Source organism: Nesoenas mayeri (assembly GCF_963082525.1).
Source record: "Nesoenas mayeri genome assembly, chromosome: 8".
NCBI classification, from domain to species: Eukaryota; Metazoa; Chordata; class Aves; order Columbiformes; family Columbidae; genus Nesoenas; species Nesoenas mayeri.
In genome coordinates this window covers 9060569-9077385 of record NC_137554.1, presented here as the reverse complement: position 1 = coordinate 9077385, position 16817 = coordinate 9060569, and the positions used below count along the sequence as shown (strand labels likewise).

Here is a 16817-nt window from a genome sequence, read left to right as displayed (position 1 = left end):
TATAGAGTTGGTATCTTTTTACAAGATAACTTCAAGAACATACAAACAAATGGTCTGAAATTCTGGGGTTCTCTATACATTACAGACCTTCTGTAGATTTTACTGATGTTGAAGTCATGTCATGCTCTTAAATTCCTGATTCTCTGGACTGGAGAGTTAAAGCTGCATAAATCTTCTTCTGTGTCAGTTCTGCTCTCAGCGCTCGTAAATCAGATGCTGCCTGCTTTCTCATCTGCAGAAGAACCAGTAATTTAAGGAATTGCAATTTAAGGAAGTTTTTGGAGTTGATATGCATATGGGTTTTTATAACTAAGATTGAATTTTATATAGGGTGGGTGAATACAGGATACATCTTTCATCTTTAAGAATTTACATGTCTAATTAAATAGCCTAGTTCTAGCACTACTTTCTTCTGTACTTCACCTTGATGTTTTTAAGAGACAACATTGTTCATTCCACTCCTTGTTATACCATGGAGGAGGCATAACAAGTACATCCACCTTAGATTACCCAGTGAACAGGGGCATGGGCAACCTCTGTGATATAGAGGACTCCTATTTCAAGCATTCAGAGCTGAAAAGCTATCCAATGTGCAGGCCTGTACCATCATTGTCCTTCCACTGTGGTCATCTGCTGATCAGTGCCTCACCAAGTATGTTCCTTCAATTACCTTTTGAGTGAAATGGGAATTTTATGAAAGACCTTGTGAAGCTTAGTTTACATAGTGCCTTGAAAATCTAAGTTCCTTGAATAACACACAAGCAAACTGACCTATTAATCTGGTGTTCTGGAGTAATTTGGCTCAAGTGATAGTTACAATGAAAACTAGCACCGTAACACTAACAGCATAAAAAGAACTGTTTAGCAAATATTTACATCATCTAAAGTTTAGGAAGACCTGAGCGGCTTTTATACATAGTAGTATTTTGACTCTTTTAATTAAAAGACAGAGTACCTTAATTTCTATTACGAGTTTCATTTTTGTATCATCCAGCTTCCTCCTCAGTTGATCGAGTTCATGTTGCACTGTAGTAATCTGGATGATATTATAATTCTACATGAAAGAAGAACAAGAAAACTTTAAGTGAAGCATTAGTGCATCTCTTCACCAATTAAGTGTTCTTTCACCACTCAGAAACAATCCCCTGAACTCTGTCCAACTCCACTGCTTTCTTCCACTCCTTGATGTCTGTTGGGCTGGCTCTGGTCTGTAAGCAGTTTGCTTGCCAAGAGAAGGCAGCTCCCTCCTGCTCTGCTGCCAGCCCTTCAGCTGGAGCCTCTTCCACTCCCTGTTGCTTTGGGAAGTTAAGATCCAGATCAAATCTGAGTAACAAAACATTGGATTGCAATTATCTTTTATGGCAACTCTTCATTTATAACAAAAAGGCATACTTCAAATTGTATTTTTTTTCTCTCATGCTTATCATCACTCCCTCACTGGACATTCATTGATAAGCTTGCTACACTCAGGGCATGTTTAGTGCAGGTAAACTCCTGGTTATACAGCACGTCATTTCAGCAGTAGCTGTGGGTGGGCCTGTCTTCGAATTAACCTGTAAAATGGAAATTCATGTTTTTGAACTGCAAGTTCTGATACTCAGGTCATCTAAGTCAGCCTTGGTCCCTTGAAGTCAGTAATGCTGAGGGGTGAGTCTGTATGTGGTAATCTCTTGATGTTCCAAGCCTTTAAAAATGCTATTAAAGTGCCAGCTGAAGCAAATGATGGGATAAAGTTGCCTATAGGAGGAGTCATTAAGTGGTATCTGTAGCCTTTCATCTCTGAGCTTCTCCCTGCCCAGGGGTGTAGCTGCCTGCCTAGGAGGGTCCCAGTCCCCGCTCTGACACCATAGAGCTGTGTAGCCCTGGCTCAGACCACTGAGAAAGCATGAACAGGACACAGGCATGCAGGAAAGAACCAGGCAGGGCTGTCAGACTAGCTGGGTGCTACTGAGGAACCTCCGTGTCCTTGGGTTGAGCCACCAGTGAGGACAGAGCTGATGGTAGAGGGGAAACCAGCAACAGCAGATTCTGTTCCCCAGACTGACGACTGCCTGGCCAGCACGTAGCTGACAAGGCGTGGAAAGCATTAGCTGCTTAGCCTAATAGCTCATTAAGTCCTACCTATCTTCTGTGTGTGTTAGCCAATTAATAACAGCTGTGCACATGATATCCCTTCAAAAGGAGCAATAACATATCTATCTGAACATAGCTAGTAATATAATGTAACATCAACACTATTAATATAAATATCTACAATATAAAAATATTAAGATAGCTCAAATAATACATATTTTTATCTAATATATGCTCTTAGATTGTACGTACACTCTCCTACCTTTCAGATACAAGAAAGAGACATTAATTTTTCCTAGTCTAGCTTCAGATTGATGAACAGACTTACTTCCATTAATACATTTAGAAAATTGGCAGATACTACTATTGGGAAAGGTGTTTCCCTATTTTCTTTTTTAAAAAATTTTCCTCTCTGAACTTCCCATGATTTGACATCAACAACATAACATGAGACTCAGAGCTGTGCAATAGTTCAAGGGCAACCACCCCAAAAGCCTCAGAGACATTTCTCATCCTTGTGCAATCTGGGATGATAACGATATACAATGAAACAATCAATTCATCATATGGAACAAAAGGGGATTTTGTTACAACAAGGTATTTTACAGACACAAAGCAGAAACAATCAGATGCTTAGGTTCAAGCACTTCTTGAGTCTTTTTTGAGAAGAATGAGCTGAAGGAATTCTATACCTCAGATTGTTGAGGGATATTAGGCTGTTAAAGCTAGTTTACAAGTTATTGGTTGGTGATTAATTTGTTACTTTATATTTTATAAAAAAAAAAAAAAGAAAACAAAACCAAAACAACAGTCTGTGTGAAAGGAGAGATTAAATAATCAATCACATACCTTGGAGTTTGTCATATTGTTTGGTCTTTTTCGGCTATCTCTGGCTTCCAATTGCAAGAGTAATTTCTGGTGGTAAAGCTCTACATCTTGGCACAATCTGTTTAAAGCCTCCTCCAGTGAAGCTGTAGCTTTCTTAGTTTCAAAGTACTTCTTTTTCCATTCCTCACGAACTACACAGAAAAACAATGACACTGTTTGGTCTTGTTCACCTTGTCATAGTAAGGTTGTTGAAGAAAGTAATGACCAGCTGATCTCACAACATTCAGTTGACCAATGCACACATTAAAATATGACAGTAGGTTTCTTCAAACAAACAAACAAACAAAAAAACCCAACCGAACAACCACACAATTAGTGAAAAATAAATTAATTACAGTTACATTCACTATAAATACAACTGAATTTTCAAACAATCACTCGCAACAAAAGGCTCTGTCATGCCATCACAACCTGAAGTCCACAGCTTTACTGTAGCAGAATATTTAGCACTGTAGATTTATGCAAAATTTGAGCTCTGCAGGGCCAGAGATTTTGAACATATTTGTTTTATACAGAAGTCCCAAGATTATGTGAAACAGTTATTTACCTTTATGCTCAACTCTGATTCCTCCTGTGTTGTTAATGTGCTATCAACAGCTGGCACATAAATCCCTCATATCTGCTGCCGCAGTCTTACAGCCACATACATCCACTAGTCTGCAAAGCATCTTAAATGATCCCTTCTTTCAAGGCATATTTTAGGAAATCAAGACAACTGCCTCTCAGAAACTTACCAAGAGGAACCCAGCTATTGGAGGACTCTACGATATGTAACTGAGAGTGGCTGTCAGCACGGCCACCTTAGGAGGATATTACATATAGACTGGATCACTGCTCCTACAGAATATGCTCTTCCCTTCATACCTTGTGAAGAAACATGTTTGCAAATGTATGTACTTATGAAACTCTACAGGTCTGATAAAAATAATTCAGAGGTAGGGATGTTTCTTAATGAACCTGCAGAAGCTGTTTCAACCCTTATGAAATAATCTTTACCTAACTGGATAACATAATTCAAGACAACGCAGGAGCCATTTAAGGCTTATCTCAGCAGAGTAAATTAGCTCACCTTGCAGCTCCATGCTACCACTGACTCACTGCTTCAAGCACCCCATTTTTACTTCGTTTTTTTAAAAGAACGTCACCATGTTGCAGAGTGCAGTGTAGCGATGCCCTTAGAGAACAACTGGAAGAACTGGCTTGTCTTCTCCTTTCAAGAAAGCTACAAATAACAGTTGAGACTCCTAGTGATGTGGCTGTATCTAAGAGCAAAGAGAATGCTCTCAAAACAAAGTGATTAAACCTCATCTCTGTACAACTGGAATGTGACTTAAGGAGAAGAGTTGAAGTGCAAACTTGAAAACAATTTTACAAAGAAAATTTGGGTGGAATTTCAATGAGATTTAACCTCATTAAAAAATGCAGTTTGTCAGGATTGTCATGACAGACTTGTAACTTGCAAACTATAAGTTGAATACCATTAGATAGGAGGAACAAAAATATTATGCTGGTAATTTGACTAGAAGCCCTATCAACACAGTGAAAAGCTAAAAACCTCTGTGAGCACCTGCTAAAGGCAAGTTTAGAATATGTCAGCTATGGGTTAGCAAACTGCTCTCTCTGTAATTAAGCTCGCTGACAAGGAAACAAAAAAATTCACATTGGTTTCAGTGTCACTTCTCAATCATTCCAAGTTCCAAAATAAATTAAAAGTGTACCGTGGTATCTCCTCAGCTTATTTTGTTCCAGTAGCCCTTTTGCCTTCTTGATCAGTTCTTCTCTAGTTTTTTCCATGTGCCTTCTGTCTTTCTTCATTTCTTGCAATTGTTCTAACATCTTGTTTTCTAAAGATATCATGATTATATTTAGTAAGCATCTGGATAGTGTAAATAGGAAGGATCAATCAAGATTTTTTGTAATGTACCCATCATAAATCACGCCAAAAGCTCTGCCAGAACATGCAATAGAAACTTCTTTTCAAAATGGCTGGTGCATTATAAAAAAGTGATAAATCCAGCACACATCCAGGCATTCACACACACACTCTCTTTTATATGCCTGGACAAAGTATCACTAAAACTATATATTCAAGATATATATATATATACACACACACACATATATATATACTCCATACATTGAAAACTCTGCCACAGAAAGCCGAAAAAGCTTCCAAAAGACTGTTACTTACCCAAAATACTTCACAGTATAAACTGTAGCAAAATCTTGCCTTGCACTCCAGCTGTTCATAAGCAGGGTATTATCTCAGACTTTCACTTATCTTCTTACCATCCTCCTCCTCCACCACTGTGGAGGATCCTCAGCAATACCACTAGTGGTTTTCTTTGCTACATTCTCACTGGAGCCAGCAATATTTCATCTGATCTCCTCTTCTCCTTCCATTCCCAAGTCCATAACCGAGTTTCCTAACACTGGGAACCTGCCATGCTCTATGAACAGCCCATGAAATTATAAATGCCTGGAACTTTCCAACCACAAATTAAAATTTGTAACAATACTGTGAATGACTGTATGTACAAATTCTTTCATAAAGTATGCCTTCCTTAATGATTCAATTTGATTAAATGTTCACTTCCCTGCAATTTCTTGGAATCATATACTCACTTGCTGCCTGAATTGAAGGAACTTGAGTTGGATTCACAGAAAGTGATGGAAAAGGTGGGCTGGGAGGTGAAATATATTCTTTTGGACAAATAAGATGATTTTGCTTGTTTTCATCTGCCTACAGAGTGAAAAGACACAGCTATAAGTACATAAGTCATAATCCTGGATAGTTACACTAGACATATGGCCTGAGAGTGGCCTAAGTGAATGGGAGGGCAGAACTTGAATTCTACATACAAACTTTTAAATTCTGTTACCAGTATAAATGATTAGTAAATTACAAACAGCTGGGCTTCTACAAATGAAGTCAGAACACTGAACACTTATACCGCAGAGAAAATACAGACAAAAATGTAGACTATTGCTAATTGTACTTCTCCGTGTCCATAACCCCACAGGGTGCCAACACTCCCACACAAGACCAGGAATAATGGGACTTAAAACTGCCATCTGGCTCATTGCTTACGAAGTCTGGACTGCTAATTTCTAAGCTAAAATTTATAACAGCAGATTTTCAATTTCATTATTATTTTCAAAAGACTCCAGTACAATCTCTTCTGCTCAAGAGCTCACAGGCAACAATTAATAGTGACGGCTATTATGCTGTATGTGAGTGCTGAGCCTTCCTAAATATGTTCTTATTCTAATACTATGACTATATCATACGTATGTTTTAAAGAATCTTATAATTTTTATCTGGAGTTTTGCTTGGCTTGAGATAAGACAATTTTTTTCCCATAAGAAATATGAAATTATAAAAATGTCACTGATAAAACAATAAAATGTTACTGCTAAAAAACTCTAAAAGAAATTCAGCTAACATTAATAAGACTGAGATAGGTATTGTTTATGTAGTTCCTGTTAAATTATCAGCAGAAGTATAACCAGTTTATTTCATTGTTTAGAAATATAGTTGACTTTTCATTAGCAAATCTGCAGAGTAGCAGGGCATGAATTAACTTTTTTCAGCTACTCTCAAACACACATTTGAGTATTTCACATTTCTAACAGGTTACATGTCTTATAAAATTAGACTGTTTCTAGGTGGAGGACTATGTTTATTGCTCCAAATTACTAAGAATATGTTACCTTGAAAAACACACCTGATTATCCAGTTTGTCACCAGGATCAGCTATACACTTGCTAGTTCCGTATTGCTGCAAGCTAGAGATAAAACCAAAACAGTGACATTCATGTAATAGTTTTCCCCCCATTTTCTTTCTTTTACTTGAAGTCTATAAAACAAGTTTCTAGCTATGAATTAATATTATCCATTATTTTAGCAGAATCATTATTTACTAACCTTTGTTGTTTGTATACATATTCTGTGGTTTGGTCTTCCATTACATTAAGAATTCCAGCATCCTCTATTCTGCCTCTTCTTAGTTTGGTATCTTTTTGGTGGTCATTAGTTTCCATGTTCATTAGTTCTGTGACAGGATAGTGATGATGAAAATCTGTAGATTACACTCACAAAATTCAAGCTGTTTTGACTGTCAATGCCTGGACTTTCCAATCTGTATTGGAAATTCAGTGAATCCACCCAATAAATCTTATCTCTGGGGTTTGGAAATGTTGTGTGAATAACAAACGAAAGAAATACGGAAAAAGAAAAGTGCTATTTGTGTTTTGAAAATTTGTGTCTAATTCTGGTCACTAGTATGAGAAACATTATCACAGATAAGGAAGCCAGTTAATTCACCTTCCCTAAATTAATTCTGTATCTAACACCTTCTGCCATTCAGAGACTGAAGATCCAAACTGGACCCAGCAAGGAAACGGAGAGCAAAATGTTTCGTGCTTAAATGTTAATAAATAAATGTTATCTGCTTTAAAATATATACAATTAATATTTCAAAAGAAAATTGCTGACAGACTTTACCTTTGCCTTTACCACTACAAAATTCTACATCCTTCATCAATCAAAACAAAGTTATGGAAAACTTTTCAGTTATATATTTACGTATTTATGTTTGTATATTAATTGGTCTCATACTTAATATCAGTTAATATGATGGAGGGACAGATTTTTACAGATTAGCACTGGAAACTGAAATTACTGAGAAATCACCCATGGAAGCCTTTTCTAATACACTCTCCAGACACATCTCAAGGAATACAACATCCAAATTTTTGTTTTCTTAACTCAAAGTGCTGGATGTCCAGAAAATCATTCTAATGGAAATCTATAAGGTGCCCATACCTATGAAAAATTGACTATTACCTCATTTAATAATTACTCATTGAAATTTTGCAATAGAATAAAGGTCACTCTTTTTTACATTAACTGTAAAATTCTAGCCAAATATTAAGACTTGTCTTTCAAAAGTATTTCCCCAAAATCAATTTGTGCTATAATTTTGACGCTAATATAACAGTAGTCATTCAAAACTCATTTAAATATGTCAGTCATGTCTTCCTTGGTAATCACTAAAAATTTAGGAATATTAAGAACATTATATAACTGTATAGGGACTTAATGGTCCTCAATATCCATATCACATCCCATTTTAAAGGGAGTAGTAGTTAACAGATCTCTTACAAACAACGTTTTCTATTTTGGCACAGAACTGTTATCTAGTTTCTGTGCACTTTAAACTTGTCCACACTTTTGTACTATTTTCACTGTAGTCAGCTCAGAGTTCTCTCACTTCTCAGTTTTAGGAATGCCACTGTTCAATAGGATATAAATAAACATTATATGGGAGGGAGGGGAGGAAACACTTCCTCTTCAGTGGTAATGTAGCCATGGAGAAGGTGGCAACAAAAGCTGAAGTACTAAATGCTTTCCCTGATATACTGATAACAAGATTTTTTTTTTTCATTTAAAATTGCTGCTGAATTATGGGATCATTATCCTCCAATCTTTACAGTGGCTGCTCAGTAATTTTTTTTTCATATAAATAAGATTAGACAAATTTATCAGCTATAGTAAAGCATTTCCCTACATCAGTACACCGTGATAAAAACAGACTCATCCAATGTAAAACTACAGCTCTTCAAAAGATATTATTGTTTAAAAAATTTTGATACTGTTCTGATAGCAATATTCCAGTTCAAGCTTTAACTACAGATTTCTTTAGACTTAGCTTTACTCTGCTCATTTTCTAAAATGCATGTTTTAACAAAAAGATGACAATGAACAGTTGTACCGTTTTTATATTTAATGTGATTTTGGGGTGTTTGGATATTCTGTCCTTGCTCAGCACTGCGGTTTACATGAAAAGTAAGAGCGGTTCCTTTAGCTTTGTCACTCTGCTTAGGAGCGGGATGCTCTTTTGGATCCTGTCTGAGATGGCTTTGCTGAGAGCTCTGCAACACCATATCACTCTTTCCAGACTCCCAGTCTGCGGGATTTGAATTACTTGCTGTGAAGAGAGATCCACTTTGATCTGCATAATAATGGATGTGAGAAAACAGAAATATTGTTTTATTGTAAATGTTAACCATAATGTTTATTCTTCTCCTCCTTAACTACATTCATGAAACTTACCTTTTTCTCTAAACTCTATCTGTTTTTCTTGAATCCTGTTGTTATGATCTTGCTCATGTTTTGTGTGCAAAACTGGAACAGATTCTCTCTCGCCCCATTCTACAGGACTGTGCCCTTCCTGATTTTCTAGCTGAGAACTGATTTGTATGCTTTCTAAAAACTGTTTGCTTTTTTCAGGTTTTTGTTGGGTTAGTCTGGGCAATCTTGATCCATGACCAAACCTATTAGCTTTTACATTATAGTGATGTCTTTGTTGAGTTGATGATGATAATGGATAAACATCTTCAAAGTATTCCACTCCAGGTAATAAATATAATTCAGGATAAAGTGCCTGAAATATGCAGTATATTCATCAGATAGGACAAAAGAGGAAATGTACAATGTAAAAAGTTTCTGAAAATGATACCTTAAAAGCCGTTCAATACATACATAAGGAGGAGCAAATGACTTCAGTTCCAGTTCTGTTTCTTGCTTCGCTTTCACCTTGGAAGATAAAGAATGCAAGCGTAACCAATAAAATACCTTTTTTATCAATAGTGTCGTATATCACTTAATTTCTGTATTCTATCATCATCTCTGCATACTACATTTTTTCACAATCTTCTGCAATGGCCTCATGGGGAAGAAGGAACATAAACTCCTATTTTACTTTCTGATATGGGACTGAAACTTTATTTTATCTTGTTTTTAAAATCTTGGCCAGACCCGTAGAGTACATTGATTTACTGAATAGGTTTTTTTATCCTTTGCATCTTCTTTTATGGTTCAAAGGACCTGATCCAACAGTCAGAGCAGAAGGAAGTCTCTGACATTCTTTACCGAAAGTTGATCCTAGGTGAGTCTGAATAGAAATGTTGAGTCTCACATAATATTCTCTATTTATCTGATGCAATACTGCAAAATATTTAATGTGTGTATATATATAAAAGTCTAAGATAACCAACATATATTTGAAATATGTGTTCCAACAGGGAAAAAACACCTGAGCCTACATTTAAATAATGAAATTGAACTAATCATGGGACCAAATTCCATTCTCAGTAACAGCCAGGCAATGCCACTGATTCACCGTTAGAGACACAGGTGATATGCAAGAAAAGGAAGAGCAAACAAACACAATTTTGGTTTATGTTTATTTTTCATTTAAAGACCCTTATTTGCAAGTAGGGTACAGTTCTTAGTACTGCTGACATTGCTACTGTTGCAAAACAGAAGACTAGGGGGCAGAATAAAGCCCTCAACAAATATTTGATCATGGAGATGTAATTCAAAGAGGTTACCATGACCCTAAAAAACAAATAAACCAGTTAGTTTTTTTATTGCTTTACACTTTGTTATCAAGTAAAACATCAAGCAACAGCAAATACTCCGAATTAAAATTATATCTTTAATTTGTTGCTAAAAATCTCCACTTGTATCTACCAATATCTTTAATCCTCTATTAGAGTAAAATATTTTATTGATTTCCTAACATTGTAAAGGAAGCTGGAAAACTTCTCCATTTATCTCAGAACTATTGGTGTGGAAGGAAATACACCATCTTACTCATCATCATTCAGTTAGAAAGACCGGCATTCTTTAAAGACATCTGCACATTTCCAGATTTAGATTGTGGCACAGTCTTTAAGTTACTCTTCATGTTTTGCCACCCGGTTTTTGCATATTACTTAGTATTTATTCTAGTCTTCTGTGTGAGTAATTTTAGTGATAACTCAACTACAAATGAAATAAAGAATGGCACCAAATTTCCAGCTTCTAATTAATTTCCAAATCTGTGAGAAACAGGTGAAATAAGATGTGAAAAAAGTATCCTGTACTCATGTACATGACTTAAATCTTTGTGTATTACAAGAACAAACTTTCAGTTGGACTGATTTTCAAATTTATTTAATCTTTAACTACAGGCTGTAAGATATAAATACATAGAGAGTCAATGTGAAGAACAGTTATGATTCAGAGATGTAGGTTTTTAATACATAAATCTCAGGCTGTATTTCTGGACTAATTAGGGGAAGACAATTGTACATCCAGAGAAGTTTTTATTCAGGGACTGATCTTTGAAAGGCTTTTGGGCAGGTCAGAGCAGGAACCATCAGAGGAGCTCTGCCTTACTCAGGTTCCATTGCAAATTCTTCAAGTGCCATATTCCCAACCATGTACTGGCAACAATGACCTTAGGGGGATTTTTTTAAATGCAACCAGATTTGTCATATTTAATCTATTGACTTGTCAAAACTAGCATATTTTCACTGGATGGCAACTAATTACATCTAATGTTTAATGGATGTTTCTAATATACCTGCCCGGCTGTGCCTTTGTATTTGGGAAGCAGATGTGCTCTGACAAGAGCTTATGCTCCAGCATGTTTAAAAAGAACCATTAACAGTCGTCCTAAAGTTATTGCTATTTTCTTGGGATATTATCTAATCTGTGGGAACAAAATGTGTGGTTTACATTATAAAGCACAAAAGCACTAAATAAAAAGAATATTAACTTACCACTGCTAGTTTTTTCCCAATGCATTTCAAAAATTTGAATTTATCCACAACGGCAGCTCCACCCAGATATTCTCCAAGCTTCTCCCGTAGCACTCTCAACGTGATGTGAGGAGACACCCTAGAATGTTGTTATTCATTAATACATCTGTAAGATCAAATAATGATGGCTAGTTAGTAAGAGGGGGAAGATAATGGTGTATACATGCTTGCGTGGACAAAATGACCAAAAATGGGAACTATGTCCTAGAACTCAACCTAATTACATATAGGCCAGAGAGTCTTAATGCAGTAGAGTCAGAACATTGTATCACGGTATGGTAGGCTGTATTACAAGGGCTGTCATAACATTAACTGGCAATGTTCATATTTTAGGAACCCCATACAAAGGAAGAATATGCAAGTAGCTGAAATTTGAAAATGACTCCTTCAGAATGTTCTTGCTCATCTGCAGATGAATAATAAAAGTGTTGGAAACTGCAGTCATGCATTTCCATATAGGTGACAAAGTTCCGTGGGTCTGGTCCAGGCACATAAAACATACCTGTTGAAGCACTAAGGGCTAGAGGAGTCTTCATCACTGCCCACTTTAAGTAGCAGGCACATTCCTTTGACTTTTGTCTTCTCCGACACAAATTTACAGCTGGGAGTGGGCATGTGTACATGCAAATGTATTTTAAATCCAAACCAAACACCGCAGTGTGAACATTTCCACCATAGGCTAAAGATGAGAGAGCTGATGCAAATATGAATTGCATCATTTAATGTACTACTGGAAGCCATGCAAATGTTAAAGTAATGAGCTTGGTATAAAAATCACTATAGAATAAAAAGCATCTCCTCAGAATAAAACCAAATGTGCAAGAGGCACACAAAAGCTCTACAGCACAACATAAGCAATTCTAATTGCTCCTATGCTGCCATCTAAATTAACCATGGAACAAATTCAGGCCTGACACTGTTAATTACCCATGCTGATGAAGTGTTAGTATAATACCTAGTGTGATTTTGGCCCAGGCAGCTATCACTCTTAAGCAATGCACAGACGTAGCTTGGGGACAGGACATGCCATTCTCAGTAAACAGTGTAGACAAGAACGTGCCATCCCTTCAGCTTGGACAGGTCTTTAACATTAACCTCTCAGGGTTAGTTTGCACTGGCCAACAGCCCTATATGCCTTCATTTTACACCCTAGGTGTGTAAAAACACCCTCTTTCATCTCGTAAAAACAGTACTTCAGTGGGCTACAAAGCTTCTCTTGCATTGCTTCAAACACTCCGGACTTAGAGGACCCTCCTCGAGATCATGAATCTGCAATGGAGCACAGGTGTGCAGCAGAGGAGATCGAAGTCTGCAGTGTGGACACATCCAGGCCACACCGCTTGGTCCCTTACATTTAGCTCCTGTTTATTTCTCCAACAGCCAATTTCGCCCACACTTGCTGCAGACATTAGCCCTAATGCCATTTATTTCAAATGTATAAAGAAATACGTGAAAGACGGATACATAATTCAATACACATCCTTTCAAGGTCTTAATGTGAGAAAAGAGATGATCTATAATACAAATATCTCTCATTCACTGTCATTTCTTCAAACTGATGTCTCAGAGAAGATACACCCCTCGAATGTTCTTCTGAAACACAGTAAATGTGACCTCTTTCAGAAGTCATTCTAACACTGCACATCCTTCACTGATAACGCCCATCCAAACCAGCAAGAAATCTAAATCTAAGGCATTTATGAACAGCAGGGAAAACATCTAAGTAACTACAACATATTGTGGGCAAAAATTATCTAAGTATATTGAACCTGAGGTACAGGGCAGAAATTTATTTGAAAATTATTTTCCAGTGCAGCTGCAAGGAACATATAATAACATATTTCTTACTTTCTGCCACTGGCTAGCAGAAAACTAGTCACATCTGAGTCATTTGCTTCAGGGTGTTCCTTTAAAAGTAATGCAAACTAGAGTTCATTGCAGCCATCTCATCTAGATGTAACAAAAGTATGGCTTCTGTGGTGAGGAATGAGGAATAAATAAAGATCACAGAGGCTGAGAAATCAAGTTCATGGGAAGAAGAAATCAGGGCCTTAGACAATTACACACTTAATATTTTCCCCTCATTTTGTGATTAATGGAAGTGCCCTGTACTTAGACCCATGAATCCTTTGTTAAGCTGACTCAGTACTAGGATTGTCAAGCTGACTGGACAGTATTATCAACAATGTCCAAACAAGCATTAGTACCAGCAAGGCTGCTGCTCCCTCTCCAGATTATAATAAGAGAAGCTTCTTAAAATACATTTTTGTTTTTGTAAACAGTGGTACACATTCCAGGTGCAGTTATTGCTAATGCTAATGTACCGCAGCGTTGCATAAAACCCATAGAATAATTAATTAGTAATTATTTAAGACTCAATGCCAAGCAACAAATACCCAGACAGATATAAACCCACTGAAATCAATGAGAATCCTAATTAAAGTTGACAACTCGGAGTTGAGCCTTAGTGAAATAAATTTACACTAGAGAACAGAGGGCAGTGACAGATGTCCAGTCACATGAAATGACTTGAAATGAAATGACCAGCACCTCTACCAGAGACAAGAACAGCAAAGAAAATGGATACATGCAGTTATTTCCTCTGATTTTGAGCAGCCTTTCAACAAAAGAAGCTGTGAAAATGAATACATTCTGCCCTACATGTTCATACCTGACTGCTGTCAATCTTTCCAGCTACGCAGTATCTTGTCTTGAGTAGCCCATACAAGCCTAAAGTTAATTTCATTAAAAACCACACTCCCTGCAGTTTAAGCTAAATTGACAGGTTCTGCACAGGAGCACACAAGGTGCGTGTAAAAGCTCCGTTTCGATACACATATTTACATTATTCATTTTTCTACAACTTCTTACCACACTAGATACACACAGATTTTGTAAGTAGAGTGTTTAGGAACATAAAACAAACTTTCAAAGTTACAAAACATTAAAACTGCAACTCGCTATACCAGGTTTGGACCTAGGACTGGGAACTGGGGTATTCTTTCAATAAGTCCTCTAAACAGCAACCTGAGAGCACACATAGCACATGGTGTTGTGCACAACCTTTCAGAAATACTACTGAAGACAAAAGAAAATATGCTTGTCCTTGTACGGGCTGTAATGCTTCCCCTTGAGAAACACAGCTTAAGCTCTTTCTTTGGACTGAGAGCCCAGATTGTTCCCGGGATGTGACAGGCATTCGCATCTTCACCAAGCCACTCTGCCTTGAAGCCAGCCCGTTGCCAAAAAGAATTCAAGATTTTGATAACCAAGCTCAAGAAGACAGAAAGAATATAAGTCTGTGATTTTACAACATCAATTATTCTGCAGAAATACCAGCATTGCTCTGGAAATGCATTTCAATAGCCCACACCAGGGGTGTCAAACTCATTTTCACCGGGGGGTCACATCAGCCTCGCGGTTGACTTCTAAGGGCCAAATGTAATTTTAGGACTGTATCAACAACGTATCAATGTAGCCATGGCATCAAATTGTATCAATGTATCATTTGTATCAATGTATCAATTACATCAAATTGTATCAATGATATCAATGTATCAACTCCATCAAATTGTCTCAATGTATCAATTGTATAAATGTATCAATTGCATGAAATTGTATAAATTGTATCAATGTTGATACAATCCTAAAATTACATTCAGCCCTTGAAAGGCAACCGCGATGCTGATGTGGCCCCCGGTGAAAATGAGTTTGGCACCCCGGTCTACACCGAGGGCTGTGATGGAGCAAAGCCTGATACAGTCAGAGCAGACATAATGCTAGACAGGTGCACCACTTACCCTCTGGAAATTGTTAGAGAACAAGTCTCTTCCAAGAGATGTAGTTGTGCTCTATAGAGCAACAGCTGGACGAAATGACTGACAACATAAAGAGCCTACCACATACATGAAGCCTAAGTCTATACTCACCTTATAAATCCAGCTGAGATGAATTTGCTACTAAGAGCTACAGGAACTGTATTCAGCTGGAAGTTCCACACTTCTTCCGGGACATAAAAAACATGTAGCTCCACCAACTAAATAAAGAACAGATGATCATAATTGTAAATATATTACAACTCTCTTCCTATACATTTTGTTTTGCTTAGGTGGACTTTCAATTTGTGGAGGCAGGAATGGTTCCTTTGATGTTAGCACACACACTAGAAGAGTGAGGCTCTATCTGACAATGATGACTACGCTGTGAGAATAGTGATGAGTTGAGCAATGTATGATTGAATGCCAGCTGAGAGCATCAAACTAAGCCACATTAGAACAAACACAACAATGAAAAGAGAGGACCAGTTGATACTCTAGAGCGTGTCACGGCTACAGGAATACTTCACCTGAAATCCTGCCTTTGTTCATCTCATAAAAAGTGCAAAGCCTTGAAAACTTGATCCAAACAACACCACAGCTTGACCTTGCCAGAAAGGAAAAAATCTATATATATCTGACAGTTGTTGATAATATCAGCTACCTTGGAAGCACAGAAATGCTCCTGGTAATGTATGCAACAAGAATAACTAAGCCTGCCCTGAGCAAGGTTCACTTAGATGGTGTTCAAATCTGTGGTGGTCATGGGACTGTTAGTGTCTGGGTCTTGATATTTTCAGTGAAAATCAGATGGTATTAACAAGGATGGTACTCTTCCGTATAACTAGAAGCCATGCAAATATGCTATATTATATATCCTTGCAATTGTGAAGTTACTAAATATAAACCAGAAAATAATACTTTCTATATATATTATGTTAAAACCTTTTTTTTTTTTCCTTTCAGATCACATAGAAATGGTGTAGTGTCACTTATTTTAATATTTTTTATTTTTACTTGTGAAACCTGAATCATCTTTATGGAAAAGTACAAAAACTCTCACCTGTGGTGTTCGAGGTCTCGTTTGACTGAACGACATGTTGTTCCCTGTGCTTGGTCACATCAGATGCCAGGTGGGCTTTCTAATTTTCTTTTTGATCAAAACTTTCTTTAAGAATGAAGTTCATGATAATCTGTTACAAGAGAAGTTACCCCATTAATACCCTTTATTTTCATTTACTGTTCTTCTTTCCAGGTATGAAATGGAAAAGTTGTTTCTGTGCTGAGGCAGAAAGCTTCTGGCTAACTGCAGACAAACAGACTCTGCCACACCTTCTACACAAGTATTACCTAAGTAACTGAGGGAATTGCTAAATCACAGCCCTG

The 16817-nt window shown here is 37.0% G+C and overlaps 1 protein-coding gene across 1 annotated transcript; it reads right to left on the bottom strand.

The window, feature by feature from the left end:
- Positions 1-127: 127 nt before the first annotated feature.
- SPATA1 (spermatogenesis associated 1) lies at positions 128-16753 on the bottom strand (the record flags this gene model as incomplete). The annotated part of the gene is made up of 13 exons (XM_080348838.1): positions 16495-16753; positions 15546-15652; positions 11578-11695; positions 9509-9562; positions 9080-9410; positions 8739-8978; positions 6890-7016; positions 6690-6750; positions 5587-5704; positions 4680-4805; positions 2923-3092; positions 956-1054; positions 128-232 (listed from the first exon to the last, which is right to left on the bottom strand). The coding sequence occupies exons 1-13, from the start codon at positions 16528-16530 to the stop codon at positions 128-130; spliced, it is 1692 nt and encodes a 563-aa protein (XP_080204964.1). The 5' UTR covers positions 16531-16753.
- Positions 16754-16817: the final 64 nt, after the last annotated feature.